The sequence below is a fragment of the Lynx canadensis genome, chromosome D4 (genome assembly GCF_007474595.2).
Source record: "Lynx canadensis isolate LIC74 chromosome D4, mLynCan4.pri.v2, whole genome shotgun sequence".
Taxonomy (NCBI): domain Eukaryota; kingdom Metazoa; phylum Chordata; class Mammalia; order Carnivora; family Felidae; genus Lynx; species Lynx canadensis.
In genome coordinates, this window is record NC_044315.2 from 50,076,658 (window position 1) to 50,094,414 (window position 17,757).

At 35.1% G+C, this 17,757-nt stretch overlaps 1 protein-coding gene across 1 annotated transcript in view; it reads left to right on the forward strand.

The window, feature by feature from the left end:
- The window catches only part of IFT74 (intraflagellar transport 74), a 90,651-nt gene that overhangs the window by 55,019 nt on the left and 17,875 nt on the right, over positions 1-17,757 (forward strand). The window contains exons 14-16 of the mRNA XM_030293713.2: positions 13,025-13,078; positions 15,196-15,293; positions 16,108-16,234. Coding sequence (XP_030149573.1) covers positions 13,025-13,078; positions 15,196-15,293; positions 16,108-16,234 — 279 coding nt within the window. The remainder of the gene's footprint in view (positions 1-13,024; positions 13,079-15,195; positions 15,294-16,107; positions 16,235-17,757) is intronic.

The following is a 17,757-nucleotide window of genomic DNA, read 5'->3' on the forward strand; positions in this document are numbered from 1 at the left end:
GAGCCGAAGTCAGACACTTAACTGACTGAGCCACCTAGGTGCCCCAGTTTTTTTAAAAATATGAAATAAAATGGTTTAAAGTTATTACAGATTTCTAATTTATACCTTCTTAATGTGGTCAGCTATCAATCAACTGGGGTAGCTGATAGAATTGAGAGGAGAGAGAGGATCAAGTCCCAAACAGAAAGAATTAATTTCTTAGGGGTCCCTGTAATGAGGTAGCAAGTACTGATCTGATCCTTTCCCTACTTCCCCCACCTGTGGGATATGAAGGGCCAAAGGGATTAGAACCCTTGTGGGAGCCTGGGGTACGAACATGTAGGGATTGGAGAGTTATAGTATATGTGTGGTTATATTATTTATATTTTTTCTTGATGTGTGAATAATAGCATTAGCTACTATTGATTGCTTACTTACCTGGATTGGGTACTATGTGATCTTTTCAAGAACCATTGAAGCCTTGTAAGCCCTTTTATACTTGTTGAAGCCCAGAGAAATTACTCAAATTCCCACAGCTAGGAAGGGGTAAAGTCTAGGTTTAGACCAAGTTTTCTTTGATCCCAAAGTTTTATTCTATTGTCCAAGCCTAATCAGTGCTACATTTGTGAAGTAAAAATATTCCTATGAAATGCTTAGTTTTATTTACATATGGCTACTAGTAATGGCTTCAAGTAAGACATTTAGGCATATTAGGCATACAAGGCAGACAAACTTTAAGTTCCAGTTAACAGATAAACCTTTCTGAGCTTAAATTTTCTCATCTGCAAAGTGAATATGAGTCATTCCTCACTAAGTTTATGAATACTAAATGGTATATATGACAAGGTAAGCTCCAAATAAATTGTTAAAACTAAGGTCATACTATCTTCCTTATTAAATTATTTTATTGCTTTTAATTTATGTAGATCTAGTATTCTAGATTTTTTTATTAATAACTTATTCTGAGAAATCTGATAATGTTCTTGATTTTAGATGCTTTATAGGAAACTTTCTAAACAATTTTCCTCTTCCTACGTTTAAACTTCTAACAACACTCAATTTATTTTTCCAGTAAAGTAATTCATTTTAAGGGTAACTATTAATTGCTAGTTCTAAGTTAAGTAGAATGTTTTGAATTTTGGCTTCTATTTTCCTTTTTGTTTTCTAACCTTCTTTGTCCTTTTTGATTAATGTGGAAAAAGACAATCTATAATGTAATAGTAACAAAAAAGTGTTAAAGTATCTATAAAAATATATGTGTTACATAAATATTATGTACATATGTATGTTCGTATATATATTAACACATTAATTTTTTGTTCTTGTGCTATACTGTGAACATAAATTATGGGTGCAGTAGCACAGGGGGGTTTTGTTAGAAGGTTATGTGTTAGCTCAGGACTTCATTATTTCTCGTCTGACCTTTTGCAGTAGCCTTCTAACTGGTTGCCCCATCTCCAGTCTTGCTCTTTCTTGGTTGATCTATCACAATGTTGCTAAAGTGACCTAAAATAAAATTGATTCTCTGTCATTCTCCTGCTTAACAGTGGTTCCCCATGACCTATGGGAGAAAAAGTTTAAGAATCTTTGCATGGCATTATAGTCCCTCTGCAATCTGATTTGTTTGTTGTCAGTCTCCTCTCCTCCTCATCATTTATGTCCTTACATTCTAATAATAATCTCCTTACAGTACCCTGCACTTCACCCCCTTTACCATAAATCAGACTCAGTCCTTTTCTCCTACTATTTATTCCCTTGTCTTGAATGTTCTTTTCCCTGTTATTTACTTACTAACTTCTCATCTTTAAAATCTACCTCAGGTATCCTTTCATCTAGCATAATAACCCTAACCTCCCTCCCTGACCTATATCAGGGCTGGACTAAGACACACACACCCCTGTATCAGAGCATACTGTGCATAAATATATCACTGTATTGACCATACTATATTACCACTATGTCCTTGGATGTTTGTCTTTTCCTTTAGGCTGTACATCCTCAAAGGATGCAGACTGTGTCTTATTCACTCTGGTAACCTCTTTCATCAACATGGTGTCTGGGAAAATAAACAATAAATGTTTGTGGAATGAATGAAACAGTGATGTATTTTAGCAGGGAAAGATTTGAGAATGAACTGAAGGTGAAAATTGAGCTCTGTCACTTCTTTGGGCCCTCTAGTTCTTAGGATGTACATATGCACTCTTTTCCAGAGACAGTTTGATTGGTTAGCAAAGGTTTTATTACTTTCTGGAAGATTCCTACCCTGGATTCATTATTTATTACCAGTAAAGTGATGGGTTCTTACCTTTATCTGCAATCTCACAGTCCCTTGACTGAAGACTGTAGATAATCCACTTCTTTTTTTTTTTTTTTTTTTTAATTTTTTTTTCAACGTTTATTTATTTTTGGGACAGAGAGAGACAGAGCATGAACGGGCGAGGGGCAGAGAGAGAGGGAGACACAGAATCGGAAACAGGCTCCAGGCTCTGAGCCATCAGCCCAGAGCCCGACGCGGGGCTCGAACTCACGGACCGCGAGATCGTGACCTGGCTGAAGTCGGACGCTTTAACCGACTGCGCCACCCAGGCGCCCCGATAATCCACTTCTTAAGGTGTAGAGGATAATCAAGTTATTTTGGCTTTCCAATTCATGCTTTTTCCTGCCCCAGGCTTTGTTTCTCTGGCCATTTTACTAATTTCACAGTTGCTACCTTAGGGTGCCTTTGTATAATCCACCTAAGGCCACCATTTTGCCTTGTAGTGGTTCTGGTTAAAAGAGCATATAAACCATAAATAATGTTAATAATATATATCTCACTATGTTAGTAGTTGCTTCATCCTTTCAGTTTTGCATAATTCATTTTAAATTCACAGGCATCCTTGGATACTGTGTTAGGTGTAGTCGTGTTCTCTGCTCAGTATTAACAGTGGCCCTGTAATCCAGTATCTTCCATAAGTGCATTATATTTATTTATTTTGACAAGTCCTTATAGTTATACCTTGTCAAAAGTTACTTTGAGTAGTTATGTTTCAAAGTTAACTTAGTAAAATAAATTAACAGTTATTTGACTATCCTATGAAAACCTTCATTATTCAGATGCTGAGTTATCCTCATAGTACACTTGGACTTTTGACCAATTCTTTTTTTTTTTAATTTTTTTTTTAACATTTATTTATTATTGAGAGACAGAGCATGAGCATGGGAGGGGCAGAGAAATGGGGAGACACAGAATCTGAAGCAGGCTCCAGGCTCTGAGCTGTCAGCACAGAGCCCAATGCAGGGCTCGAATTTATAAACTGTGAGATCATGACCTGAGCCAAAGTTGGATGCTTAACTGACTGAGCCACCCAGGTGCCCCTGGACTTTTGACCACTTCTAGAAAGGCTTCTTTGCTCTCACATCTTTACTTCATCTTTGTAAGTGATTTAAAAAAAAAATAAATCTCATAAAGAAAATTTCAATATAGTAAGATATCATTACTCTTTTTAAACTTCTGAGGGATTGAGTTTTATCATGTTAAATATTTATTAGACCTCACCCATACAGTGGTTTTACCTTATTGATGGAGCAGGTAATTTTGTTATATAGGTTCTGAAAATATTTAGATTAAAATATATATACTGTACTGTAAGGAACTATTTATTATTTATACTAACTAGAAGCAATGAGAAATAGTTCTATTGAAAGTTGCTAACATGGTCAGAATTTGGGTACAAACTACATTTTTTTTTTACAGTTTTTTTTTTAAACATTTATTTATTATTGATAGAGACAGAGCATGAGCATGGGAGGGGCGGAGAGAGAGGGAGACACAGATTCTAAAGCAGGCTTCAGGCTCTGAGCTGTCAGCACAGAGCCCGACATGGGGCCCAAACTCACAAACCACGAGATCATGACCTGAGCCAAAGTCGGACGCTTAACTGACTGAGCCATCCAGGCTCCCCCAAACTACATCATTATTCAAGCAGAGCATGATTGGCAGATGCCATGCTACTTTTCAGAAAAGGCAGAACCCGTATGGATTTCTCCTTTCTCAGCTAAATGACAGCCGTTAAATATTTGGTTAATTGTGCTTTTTAAAGTATTGTTTCTGCCTTAAGCCAGCAGAAGAAGGGAAGTAATAAAGATTAGAGCAGAAATAAATGATATAGAAACAAAAAAAATCAGTAGAACAGATCAATGAAACCAGGAGCTAGTTCTTTGAAAAAATTCATAAAATTGATAAACCCCTCGCTAGACTTACCAAAAAGAAAAGAGACAGGACCCAAATAAGTAACATCATAAATGAGGAGAAATAACAACCAACACCAAAGAAATTCAAACAATTATAAGAGAATATTATGAAAAATTATATGCCAACAAATTGGACAATTTGGAAGAAGTGGATAAATTCCTAGACACGTATAAACTACCAAAACTTAAATAGACCAGTAACCAGCAAAATAATTGAATCAATAATCAAAAGTCTCCCAAAAAACAAAGTCCAGGGCCAGATGGCTTACCAGAGCGTGTCTACCAAACATTTAAAGAAAACTTAACACCTATTCTCAAACTATTCCAAAAATTAGAAATGAAAGGGAAATTTCCAGATTCATTCTATGAGGCCAGCATTACCCTGATTCCAAAATTAGACAAAGAGACTCCACTAAAAATCTCATTGCTGGGAGTTTTACCTTTAAAATTTTTTTTCTGTAGTTTTTGTTGAGTTTGGGAGAGGATTAGAGTTACTGTGCCTATTAAACCTGCCATCTTTATCAAGAAATTACCAGTTATAAACATGGCTTACTCAGAATTTTCTAGAGTTTTAATCACCTGAATGTACTTCATTTTACGGGGTGTGTGTGTGTGTTGCCTCAAATGACCCATTCTCATGCTTTCATTAACTGTGCAATTATAGGAGGTTATCCCTTCCTAATTTTCAAAAAAAAATTCTTTAAAGTTACTTTATTTTATTTTTTATTTTTTTTAACATTTATTTATCTTTGAGAGACAGAGAGAGATAGAGCATAAACAGGGGAGGAGTAGAGAGAGAGGGAGACAGAATCCAAATCAGGCTCCAGGCTCTGAGCTGTCAGCACAGAGCCCGACGTGGGGTTCAAACTCACGGACCACAAGATCATAACCTGAGCTGAAGTCGGCCGCTTAACCAACTGAGCCACCCAGGCACCCCTAAAGTTATTTTAAAGACTCTAGTTAATTCATTTTTTAAAATTGTGTGCTTTATTTTTTTATAAAAATCTGATACATACTTAATGTGAAAAATTCAAGCAGTACAAAAGTGTATCAAGTAAAAAGTCATCTCCTTTCTCCTTAGAGTCATCCCAGTCTTCAGAGGTGATCATTATTTACAGTTTGGTGTCTATAGCCTTTTAGACTTTTTCTGTACATATATAAGTGTATGTATTTTAAGATGGAGTAATACAGGTTCTCTGAGGTTGAGTCTTTCATTTAACTATATATAATGTATCTTCTTCCATTTGAGGATATCTACTTCATTCTAAGAAGTATAGTATAGTGGTCAATGTCAGAGTTTTATTTTATTTTATTTTTTTCTTAATTTTTTTTAACGTTTTTTTATTTGTTTTTGAGACAGGGAGAGACAGAGCATGAACAGGGGAGGGTCAGAGAGAGGGAGACACAGAATCTGAAATAGGCTCCAGGCTCTGAGCTGTCAGCACAGAGCCCGATGCGGGGCTCAAACTCACGGACCGCGAGATCATGACCTGAGCCGAAGTTGGCCACTTAACCGACTGAGCCACCCAGGCTCCCCACAATGTCAGAGTTTTAAAGCCAGACCAAGAATGGTACCTGGCACATATTTATTAGTCTCAACAATTGTTACCTGCTATCATCCTCTTTGTTACTATGGTTAAAGTATTCACTGGATCCACATTGACATTTAGATGATTTCTAATCTTTCACCGCCAAGAACAATGCTGCAGTAAATAACCTTGTTATATACATGTTCATTAGCTTGCGTATTTCCATATGATAAATTTCTAGAAGTGACATTTTAAATAGAATGTTACTTTTACAATTTCTATTATTTTTGTTTATTTCTTCCTGAAAAGATTGTGCTGTTTTATACAGCAAACAGCAGTATGTGAAAGTGCTTCCTCACCAGTGTTATTTATAAATTTCTTATTTTTTGTCAGTCAAGAGAATATACACTTTGATGGGTCACTGTTCTTAAAGGCCTGAATTTGTAGGACTACTATGATCCACAAGGTGGGGCTAATTTTCTGGATGTCTACTTACACAGACTAGGCTTGACAAATACTGTTGAAAAAGTACAGTCACATAAAAAAAAGTACAGTCACATATCTCTGCAAGAAGGATTCTTGGGCATTATTACTCACTACAAATTATTTCCTCATTTTTAGAGTTCAGTACCTTTCCAAAGATGGATTAGATTGTAAAACTAAATATGTGATTATTGATACAGCATATCACAGACATCTAAATATTGAACAGCTGCAATATAATAAATATGTATCATGATAGAAGTATACATAAAGTGCTGTAGAATCATTGCATTACTTTCCTAAACTCTAAATAAACTCATTGTGATTTACTCTATAATTTATATGCTTCTTTGAAGCATAGGATACTTTTTCATACGCAGGGTGCCATGGCCTAGTTTGGAAGCTTTTATTCTTTACTTATGTTAGATAATATAGAATTTATAAAGACAGGATAGTTCTATTAAATTTTTTTTTTCAACGTTTATTTATTTTTGCGACAGAGAGAGACAGAGCATGAACGGGGGAGGGGCAGAGAGAGAGGGAGACACAGAATTCGAAGCAGGTTCCAGGCTCTGAGCCATCAGCCCAGAGCCCGACGCGGGGCTCGAACTCACGGACCGTGAGATCGTGACCTGGCTGAAGTCGGACGCTTAACCGACTGCGCCACCCAGGCGCCCCAGGATAGTTCTATTTAAGAGCATAGGTTCTGCAACCAAAATTCCTGTATTCAAATCTGAGCTGTGCCATTTTACTGGATGATCTTGGACATACTATCTGACCTTTCTATACCTTAGTTTCCTCTTTTTTAAAAAATTAATGAATAATTAATTGATCTAGTAGTTTCTTCATTTTTAAAATGGAGATGATAACAGTACCTCCTTACCACTTAGAGTCACTATGCATATTAAATGAATGGGTGTGTGTGTGGGTGTGTGTGTGTGTGTGTGTGTGTGTGTAAGTAACTGACTCAAAATAGCATACAGTTATAAAAGTGCACATAATGTTAGTTACTGGCTGTTATTATTAATGCTATTAATTTATAAACTGAAACTTGAGTAACTTTCCTGGAGATTTTCCCAAAACATATTTTGAGGAAAGTATTTTCCCTAGGATGTTTAAAATAACTGATTCAGTTTCAAAGTGATTTATCCTCTGGTATCTGAGATGCCAAATGGCATTTATGCATTGCTGTTCTGTAGAGATTCAATATACATTCAATGAAGAAGAATGAATCATTGCTTATTTTTCAGTTTGGAGATTGGGTAAGCTACATTTTGTATTTTTCATTAGAAGATGGTATCATTTCCAGATCAGGTACTTGAGTACTATCTGAAACTTGTCAGAAATAAAAATTCTTTGGCTTCACCTCAGACCTACTGAATGTGAAACACTGGGAATAGGGAATTTGTGTTTCAGCAAACCCTCCTGATGATTCTGATACATGCTAAAGTTTTATAACCACTTCTTGAGGAAATAATTAAGAACTTGTGTTTAGTACATTCTAAGGACTACTCATTATACCATCCAGTTTTATTGATATTACTCTGTTAAAACACATGTCTTTATAGTCCCTTTTTCTCTTATTTATATGGTGAGGCTTTTTATAATAATTCAACTTTTACATATTTAGAGAATTTTTATTATATATTTTTAAAGTGCCTCCAGTGTGTAAAAATAGAATTATTTACTGCATAGCTGTAAGAAAACTTGCCTGCAAAAATTTAAAACATTTTGCAGAGAATGTATGGCTGATAAGTTGGATGAAGCCTGAAGCCAGAAGTTAGTTTAAAACATTAAACTTATATGGACTCATCTTCACGTACTAGTTTGGTAGTATTTCATATGCTAGTTTATTACTTACTGCTACGATGATAGGTGAAAAGTAGGTGGGAAAGAGAGACTGAATATAAAAAGATGGAATTTAACAGGAACCCCAAACTAATTAAAATTTAAGTAGGAAAGGGGAAGAGAAAGTGTCCTGGCTTACTAAAATAGGTGAAAATGTTAGCAAAGATTTAGACAATAGTTTAGTATGAATTAATGTGCTATAGCCTCCCAAACAGCTGAAATCCTAGGTTGCATTAACAAAAAGGTGAATATATAGGGTATGGGAAGTAATAGTCTGCTTCGAATCCTATATTTTTTGGCATTATACTTTAAAAGGGACAAAAAAAGAACTGGAACTCACTAAGAGTAGAATGAACAGAATGGTAGAGACTAAAACCATGCCACAGAAGGAAAATTCAAAGGTATTGACTACTCAAAGGTCCTGGGGAGACTTAGCTAGCCTCAGAAGGACCCCAAATGCTAGAAAGGAAAGAATTTGGATATGTAAAAGTCCTTTGGGGTTTATTCATGGCCCACTTCTCTAATTTTATTTGTTAATTTTGTTGTTGTTTTGCTTGGTTAGTGTTTTTGATTGTTCATTTGTTTGTTTGCTCTTTCCCCTCCAAAATCAGTAGGCCTGCCAATGTGGGGAACTTTAGGCCAGAAGAATCATTAGCGTATGCCTTGTTGTATATTGGTCAAGAGAGAATATGGAGGGGAAATGGTACTCAGACCTTCTTTAGGGGCAGAGCAACTTCTTGGAGAATAAAAATCAAGATGACTCTGTAAGCCTAGAGTCCAGAGAACATTTGATGGCAGAGAAGTAATAGAGTCAGATGAACGGATAGTGAGGACAAAGGCAATTGTGGTGGTTACTCAGCCCCTTGGTAGTGCAAGAAGAGCGTATCTCTCTTACTCCACTAGCTTTCTGTAGCAGACACCATCAAAAGACAATAATATGTCCTTTCTACAGTATACCAAGTCTTTTGTAATAGTCTATACCCATTTATTTTTTCCTCCAAGTGAGGGGGAAAAAGGCCTGAATTAATAGTTTATAATTTTGGGGTACTTGCATTGGTGGAGTATAAATGTCTTGAATGTAAAGGTCTTCTTCATCTCTATAATTTCTATATTACCTGTTAGAGTGCCTTGCTGATAGGATACTTCCTGAACTCTTTCACCTATCTACTTACCACAGGACTTCGTATATACCTCAGTTAGAACACTTAGGTTCCATTGTAGCTTTTGGTTCTACATGTACACCTAATGTAGATTGTAATCCTTTCTATGATAGAGTTGTAACTATCTTGTTCATTTTGATTTGTAGCACCTGCTACAGTATCTAGCACATAGCAGGCATTCAGTAAATTTGAAGTAAATTATGTAGAGCTATACTTACATCATATATTCAGAATTTGAGGATAACCCTAAAATAACCCTTATCAGCATGCTGTTTTCCTACTCCTTTGGTCTCTTTAATCTTACTACTTAAGGTCCTTCTGCTTGCCTGCTTTGGCACCTCCAGGTAATATACTGATTAGCTTCCCGTATCTATGATCTTGAACTCTCCTTTAATAGTACAACTAAGGGTACATTTGGTAATAACTCCTGTATTTTACCCTACCTCAGGACTGCCCACATCTGTACATTGCCTATCATGGACAGCTCAAATATGAATCCTCCAACTGAGAAATCACAAAATAGAGGCGTTTACTAGTGCCCCAACCTCTTTTATTCCTAACAACAATGATAAGGGAGAAGGTTTTACAAAGCTTGGTAATCTGCTAAGCTATATGGGAGCTGTGTCCTTTCTAATCCAGCTGGCCAGCTGTATAGTTGGAGACACTGACCAGATATGTCTTCTAGCTCAATCTGATGACAGTTAAGAACAAGGATTTGAAAAGAGAAGGAGGAAGTACTCTCCCAGGTTTCTGACTTGGATGATAAGTGTGTGGTGAAGGACTTCCAAACATAATAGGGAATACAGAGCGGTGCAGACTCTGAGAGGAAAGACTGATGAATTTAATTATTAATAAACTATTAGGATGTCTTGAAAGTACCCACATGAATATATCTAGTAAACAGTTGGATAAAACAATCTGAAAATTAGGGAAAAGGTCAGATTCGGGAGTTCTTAAACCACAAGAATGAGTACAATTTTCTTGGATGTAATGTAGCATTAGAAGTCAACTAAAGGCAGAAACCAGAATTTAAATAAGAAAGCGAAAGCCATGAAGAGAATACAGAAAGAATGATCTGAGAGTGAGAGAAATCAGAAGTTCCCACCCTAACAGTAACAAATAAGGAGAAAAAAATTGAAAGAAGGAAGAAAGTATCAATAGTGTCAAATATTACAGTGTAATATAAGAACTGGAAACTGCCCCCTTGGATTCGATAACTAAAGAATCATATAACCTTACGGAGAGAAGTTTCATTAGAATGGTAGAAGGAGAAGTCTCATTACATGTCTTGAGGTCTGATAGCAAGATGAGGAACTAGAAACAGCATGTATAGGAGATTGTTTTAAGTAAGAAGAAAGATACAATGGTAGTTACATTTTTGTAAAGCATAGGATGCAGGCCTTCCTCCTAATTCTTTAATGCCTGACCAATCTCTGGCGCAAGTTCTCAATCAGGACTTTCTTAGAAACCTGGGCTATGGCAGGTTCAGCAGAAACTACCTTTTCTGCTACTTCACATGTTATGTAACATTTCCATGCATATACTCCTCCTGTGGAGGGTATTCCATCTCTAATTCTTTGTTCCCAACTCAAAAAACTATTGCCATAAGGTGAGTGAATGGTGATATTTATTGTAAGACTAATTTTAAAACATCGTATGCAAAGTTTGTTATTAATAACAAATTATCTCTCCCCTTCCCCTTAATAACCTATCATGTATCAATATGCTTTGAGACCATTGGTGATCATATGAACTCAGATAGCTGTTCAGTAAAGTTAATTCATCCAAAGCCTTAGTCTGAATGAACCCAATGTTTCCCATTGGTTCTCGGTGTTCATTGGCTGGAAATTAAGGACCACGGGGTATTTACTCTTCTTAAGGAGTGGAGTTCACTTTTAGCTTTTTATTGTCAATACTGTTTTGGGGGCCTTGACAAGATTTTCTCTGTATCAGGGCTCTCCTCAATGAGTTTGGTGAAAATATTTAGACCAGAAAGCAATAAAACTGCTGACCCAGCTTTCTGTTCCATCACCTTCTTGTACTTGTAACTCACTTCCCACCCAAGCAAATATATATATATATTTTGCCATGCCTCCATGTAATTTGAGGTTCTACCCCAACTGTCTTCTCTATTCCCTAACTTTACTCTAGCCAGTATTTGAAAAAGCTGCATAGGAGTTTAAATAGAACACAGGCTGACCATTGGGTTTTAACCTATGCACTATAACCTTTGGCTCCTATTTTCTTTGAACTCTTCTTAAAGTTCTTCTATCCACCAGCTCCTTATCAGGAACTTCCTTAGGAATCTCTGGTCTATGATTCTCACCATCTTTGCTAGATATCATCTTAATAATGTTTCTTGGTTTTTCCAAAATGCTAAAAATTGACTGACTCAGATGAAGAAATTGCAGATTGATGCAAGCACAAACTTATTATGCTTTCTCTACCTGGGACTCTGAGAACACAGGGCTGCAACTGTCTCACTAGTCCAGGGAAATAGCAGTGTGCTTCTAAAACTCATTTTTTGTTACGCTGAAAATCCTGTTGTCATAAAATAATCATGATCCACCTCTATAACAGTCCCTTTATGCAGCTAAAGTGTCCAATTTCATCCATTTATTGGGGTCTTAGATTTTTGCCCTTTTAACATGTCTTTCACATATATTAAATGCAACACATCCAGACCTGCTGTAAGCAACTTCTTCCTAAACTTGCTTCTCTTTTCAGTTTAATAATATGACCATGTCCTCAGTTGCCCAGGCCAGAAACCTGGGAGTCCTACAAAATCAATTCACTCTGGCTCTTAAATGTCTGCAACAAAAATCTGCTTTCCATCCTAACTGCCACTGCCCTACTCCAGGGAACCTTCATCTTTTACCTGGATTACTGTGACAACCTCCTAAACTGGTCATATTGTCTCCAAAATTTATTTCCCTTTTATTCACTCAACCAGAGATATTTTTCAAAAATGCAAATTGATCATTTGATTCCCCTGCTTAAAATTCTTTAGTAATTTTGCCATTGTCCTTAGGTGAAAGTCCAAACTTCTTTATATGTGTCTTTTAAGATCTCTCATCACTTTGCCTTCTCTTTGTGCCACTTTTTCACTTCACATTTTCTGCCTCTGCGATACCGCTCTTTCACTTCCTTGTTCACTTTGAAGTTTCTGTATTTGCATTGCTTTGACTTTGAACCCCTTCTCTGTTTCAACCAGGTGACTCCTATTCATTTATTCTTTATATAATGCAGCTTAAATATTACTTCTTTAGAGAACATTTCTGTGAATTCCTTAACTAGGTAAGTTGTCCATATTCTGTGCTCTTATAGCATCCTTTTTCATGAGATAGCGCTTAGTCCGTTCTAATTACATGTTCAATCTTTAGATTTTAAATTCTGTGAGGGAGCTAACTTTGCTGTTTTTGCTTCCTGTGGTGAGTTATTCAAAGATGGAATGAACTTCTGTGGGAACTTAGGATTCCCATCACCAGTGGTGTTCATGTGCAGGTTGAATAGCTCCAAGTTGGGACTGAAATAGAGAACCATTGGAAAGCTTTTAAGTCCTTTCCAGTCAGGAGATTGTTTTTTCCAAATAGTCAAACATAAGTATATAGGTATTGAAAAAGATTCTATGTTAATATAAAAGAATGTCACTGAATTGAAAATAATGAATTTTCAGTAACTAATGGTCACTGAAAAGTGACCATTGGTATATAGAGAACCTAAGAGATATTTTATATTTAGAACACCATCTGGAGTTTGTGAAATTGATGTTATATTTTGTGTCTCTTATAGGTGAAATGAATCAGAAGTACAAGGAACTAAAAAAACGAGAGGAAAATATGGACAGTAAGTGGTCATCTTATTGATATGAAAATATTCTCAGGTATCTGTTCATTTATACCAAATCAGAGATCTCGTTTTGGGAAGATACAGTAGCTAGTAATAAATCCAGGAGTGTGGACATTCAAAGCATTTGCCTTGAGGAATTAATAAATATCAAGCAGAGCTTAGGGATGGGTAGAGAATTTAGAAAGGTTTTGTATATTTGTGTGTATGAGTATTTTTAGGTTAGGGATAGATTCTAAAACTAGCGTTTACATTAATTGTATAGAGACCACTTATTGATTGAATGTTGAATGTTCTCTTTTACATGCTTCACTGCATTCATCTTTAGTGTCTTTCACCCTTTTTTTTTTTAACTCTTTATAATACTTCTCTCATTATATATCAGCCCTTACCTCGGATTTTGCTACTTGATTCTGTCACTGATTGTAGTTTTGGTAGCCTTCTGTTGCAACTTCTAATTTACTTTTTAAAAATCTTAACTTTGTAAGTAGATCTTCACTTAAAATTGTGTTGTACATTCAGAAATTTTTCAAAATTAATATTTATTATTGGTTTCCTTTTTTAATAATCATTTTACTAGAATCTGAAGTTTTATAGGTCTGATGTCAATTGTTACCCTCATCGAAGCATGCCGTAAAGTAGTAATTGCTAATTCTGATTTAACAATATCTCAAGATTTCTTTAAAATCTCAGCAAGTACCAAAAATTATCTCAAAACTAATTCATTGTTTCATAATAACAGTAAAGTTGTTTTTAACTTACTGTAAGTTTTTATTTTGGGGAAAGCCATAGAATACATTTTTAAGAATATAAAAAAGAATAGGGGCCCCTGGCTGGTTCTGTGGGTTAAGCTTCCGACTTCGGCTCAGGTCATGAACTCACGGTTTGTGAGTTCAAGCCCCTCATCAGGCTCTGTGTTGACAGCTCGGAGCCTGGAGCCTGCTTTGGATTCTGTGTCTCCCTCTCTCTCTGTTCCTCTCCCGCTGGCTTGCGCGCTCTCTCTCTCTCTCTCTCTCTCTCTCTGAAAAAATAAATAAAGATTAAAAAAAAATTTTTAAGAATATAAAAAAGTAAATTATGTACTCATTCTATAAGACAAGAGAAGGAGGATTTCTTAGAAACTATTTATAATGTGAATAAATTATTAAATTTATTTAGTTGAGATTAATGCAACATTATAAGTAAAATACTTTCAGATAAAATAGTTATTAGTAACTACTCTCAGTATTGAAATTAGTGACTAATTATAAATATTAATAATTATAGACCAAGGAGATCCTATGTAAGAACAGATTTTTTTCTGTTCTTCTTTATATCAACTATTATTTCTGAGTAACTTTTAGTTTACTTGTATTAAGATCACAACAGTTAAACTTTAAAAGTTTGAAAATAAGTAGGGGTGCCTGGGTGGCTCAGTTGGTTAAGTGTCTGACATTGGCTCAGATCATGATCTCATGATTTGTGGGTTCAGGCCCTGAGTCAGGCTCTGTGCTGACAGCTCAGAGCCCGGAAACTACTTTGGATTCTGTGTCTCCCTCTCTCCCTCTTTGCCCTCCCTTGCTCACACTCTGTTTCTTTCTCTGTCTCAAAAATAAACATTCAAAAAACTTTTTTTTAATTGTGAAAATATGTAGAAATGTTCTTATTCAATAATTTAACTACCCTTGAGTTAATAAAAGATGAAACCGTGCCTTAAAATTGACTGTGACATAGGGGAAGGGAAGAAAAAAACAAGATAAAAAGAGAGGGAGGCAAACCATAAGAGACTTGAAAATACAGAGAACAGACTGGGGGTTGCTAGAGGGGTTTGGGGTGGGGGATGGGCTAAATGATGGGCATTAAGGAGGGCACTGGCTGGAATGCACACTGGGTGTTATATGTAAGTCATATGAATCACTGAATTCTAGTCCTGAAATCATTACTGCACTCCATGTTAACTAGCTTGGATTTAAATAAAATTAAAAAGTTAAAAAAATTATAAATAAATCGTAGAAACAAACAAAAAAAATGAAATTTGCTTTGAATTTCTAAAAAGTACTGTTAAGACCTACAAATCAGAGTTTATATAGTATTAACTATATTAACAGTAACTTCTCGTTGTAATTTTGAATCTGTAGCTTTTATTGAGACTTTTGAGGAAACTAAGAATCAGGAACTTGAACGGAAGGCACAGATAGAAGCCAACATTGTTACACTTTTGGAGCACTCTAGTAGAGTAAGTACCATGTGCCTGTCTTAGTGCTCTCATTATTTTTACTGTGATTACCTTTCCAAATACAGTTCAGAAAACGCAGTGGTTCACAATGGCATCTGCTCATTTAATCTGTTTCCTTTAAATTCCCTTGATTATTATTTTATTCCTTTAATTTGTGTATTTCTAGCAAAATTCAGCTAAGGACAGTAGGGGAAAAGGGTAACATGTATGATGTCAGTGTTTAGCAGTAAGTGAGGGATTAATTCAGAGTAATTATTAATGATTTTCTTCCATTGTTGATGTGTTTGAACTTAGAGAAGGAATGCTTGCACAGATAACTTCAAAATCTACATGTTATAATGGAAAATTTTGATATATTTTTACATTGTAATTTGTACTATAAATAGAAGGTATTCTTTTCTTGTAATACTCTTTAAGAGTATATGATACCAAGGAGTATCTTCATTTATTCAAAAAAAAAAAAGTTTATTGAGCAGCTACTAATGAGTGCTAGCATAGAAGGAAAAATGCGCAGTTTCTTTTAAATATTCTAAGTGTCTTAAGACCCCCAAATAGTTCTTAAAATAGTGTAGTTGAATTTCTTCTACAGTGAAATAAAATTTAGAATTACTTCTTTTACATTTGCTTTAGTCTCTCCATATTGAGAAAACCTGACTTTGAATCTCACTATACTCTTATAAACATACATGAAACATATATAATGAATGATGTATTTCAATTCACAACATCTAGTCCCTTAGCAGTGTTTTCCAAGAGTTTTCTTGAAGAGTTAAATCAGTGTAGTTTTTCTATTTTTTTTTCTCTACAAATACAGAATATAAATCGTATGAAACAGATATCCTCTATCACCAATCAAGAGCTGAAGATGATGCAGGATGATCTCAATTTTAAATCTACTGAAATGCAGAAGTCACAAAGTACAGCTAGAAATTTGACTTCAGGTGAGAGAACATAGATTTTTATATTTTCCATGACAAATTGAAACTTTAAAACTTTAATACTATTTCATTTGATTTTTTTGTAAGGCTGACAATATAATATATGATTGCTTATTGCTCCAGTCACTTATAGACTCAGAATTGTGTGTGACTTTTCACATCAACTTAATAGTATTTCATTGGGACATTCTGATTCATTTTTAACATTTACTGAATATTTGTTCTATGCCTGTGCTATAACATGTGTATGCAGAGATTTAAAAAAAAAAAGTCCGGTCTCTTTCCTCAAGGAACTTTGAACTTGGTGGAATAATGACAAACAACTAAAATATAATGAAGCAGTACTATGATAGAAGCATAAGGAGCAACCCGACATTGGGTTCATATCCACCCCCCCCCCCCAGAGAGGTATCCTAGAGGAAGTAATGTTTTAATTATAATTAGTTTCAGCCATTATGACTAACATGGTATTAGAGCAACACTCTCCACTAGACATGTAATGCCAGCCACATATATAATTTTAAATTCCCTATTAAAAAGAGGTGTATGAATTTTAATAATATATTTTATTTAGTCCAGTGTATCCAAAAGAGTATTATTTAAACATGTACTCAGTATAAAAATGATCCATGAGATTTTGCTGTCACAGTCCATCTCAACTTGGGGCTAGACATAGTCGAAAGTTTAAAAACGATAATTGGCCAATGGCTGCCACTTGGGCAGTGCAGATAGAGATTAAAAACTAATACACAAAATAGATTTTAAAGAGTTTAGGATAGGATGTCAACTATACTCAAAAGACAAAAAGTTTAGGATAAAGTCAAAATTTGTATGGAACCTTTGATTTTTAAGCTAATAGATTCTAACTATGGGTATGTTTTATGCTGGTATGTGGTGACTTTGAATTAGCTATGTTTTTATTTGTCTACTTGGAATTACACTGGCAGTTAGTAAAATTACAAGGAATAAAGAATTAATATTTACTAATGTAAAAATGTTGGGATTCTTGAAATGGAATAAAAGATCCACAGTATTCATTTATCTGGAATCCTAAGGTCTAAAAGCTCCTGGCCACAAAACCTAACTTGACCTGAACTGACATGAGGCTATTTATAGTCTTTAATTATCCTACCTAATATGACTGTTCATACTTTTTGCTTCAGAAATAGCCAAGTACTTGATGACAGGATGCTACCTTAGACCCTGCTATGGGAGTTCTATTATAATCATTATATGTGCTGTATCATTTTTTTAAAATCTGAAGAATTCTGCATTCTAAAACACAATAACCTAGGAGTTTGTTTAATAAGGATTATAGACCTATAAGTGTGTACCGAATGTTATTCATATACAGTTGAATTTAGAATGATGATGTAGTTGGACAATTATCGTTATTTTATACATTCAAGTATATTTTATCTGTCCAGATTTGTTTAGAGTTTGTTTGCTATAGCTTTACTTGTATATCTGAATATATACTAAACAACTAGAGGAGGTACATTCTAAATGTGACTTATACCTGTTAC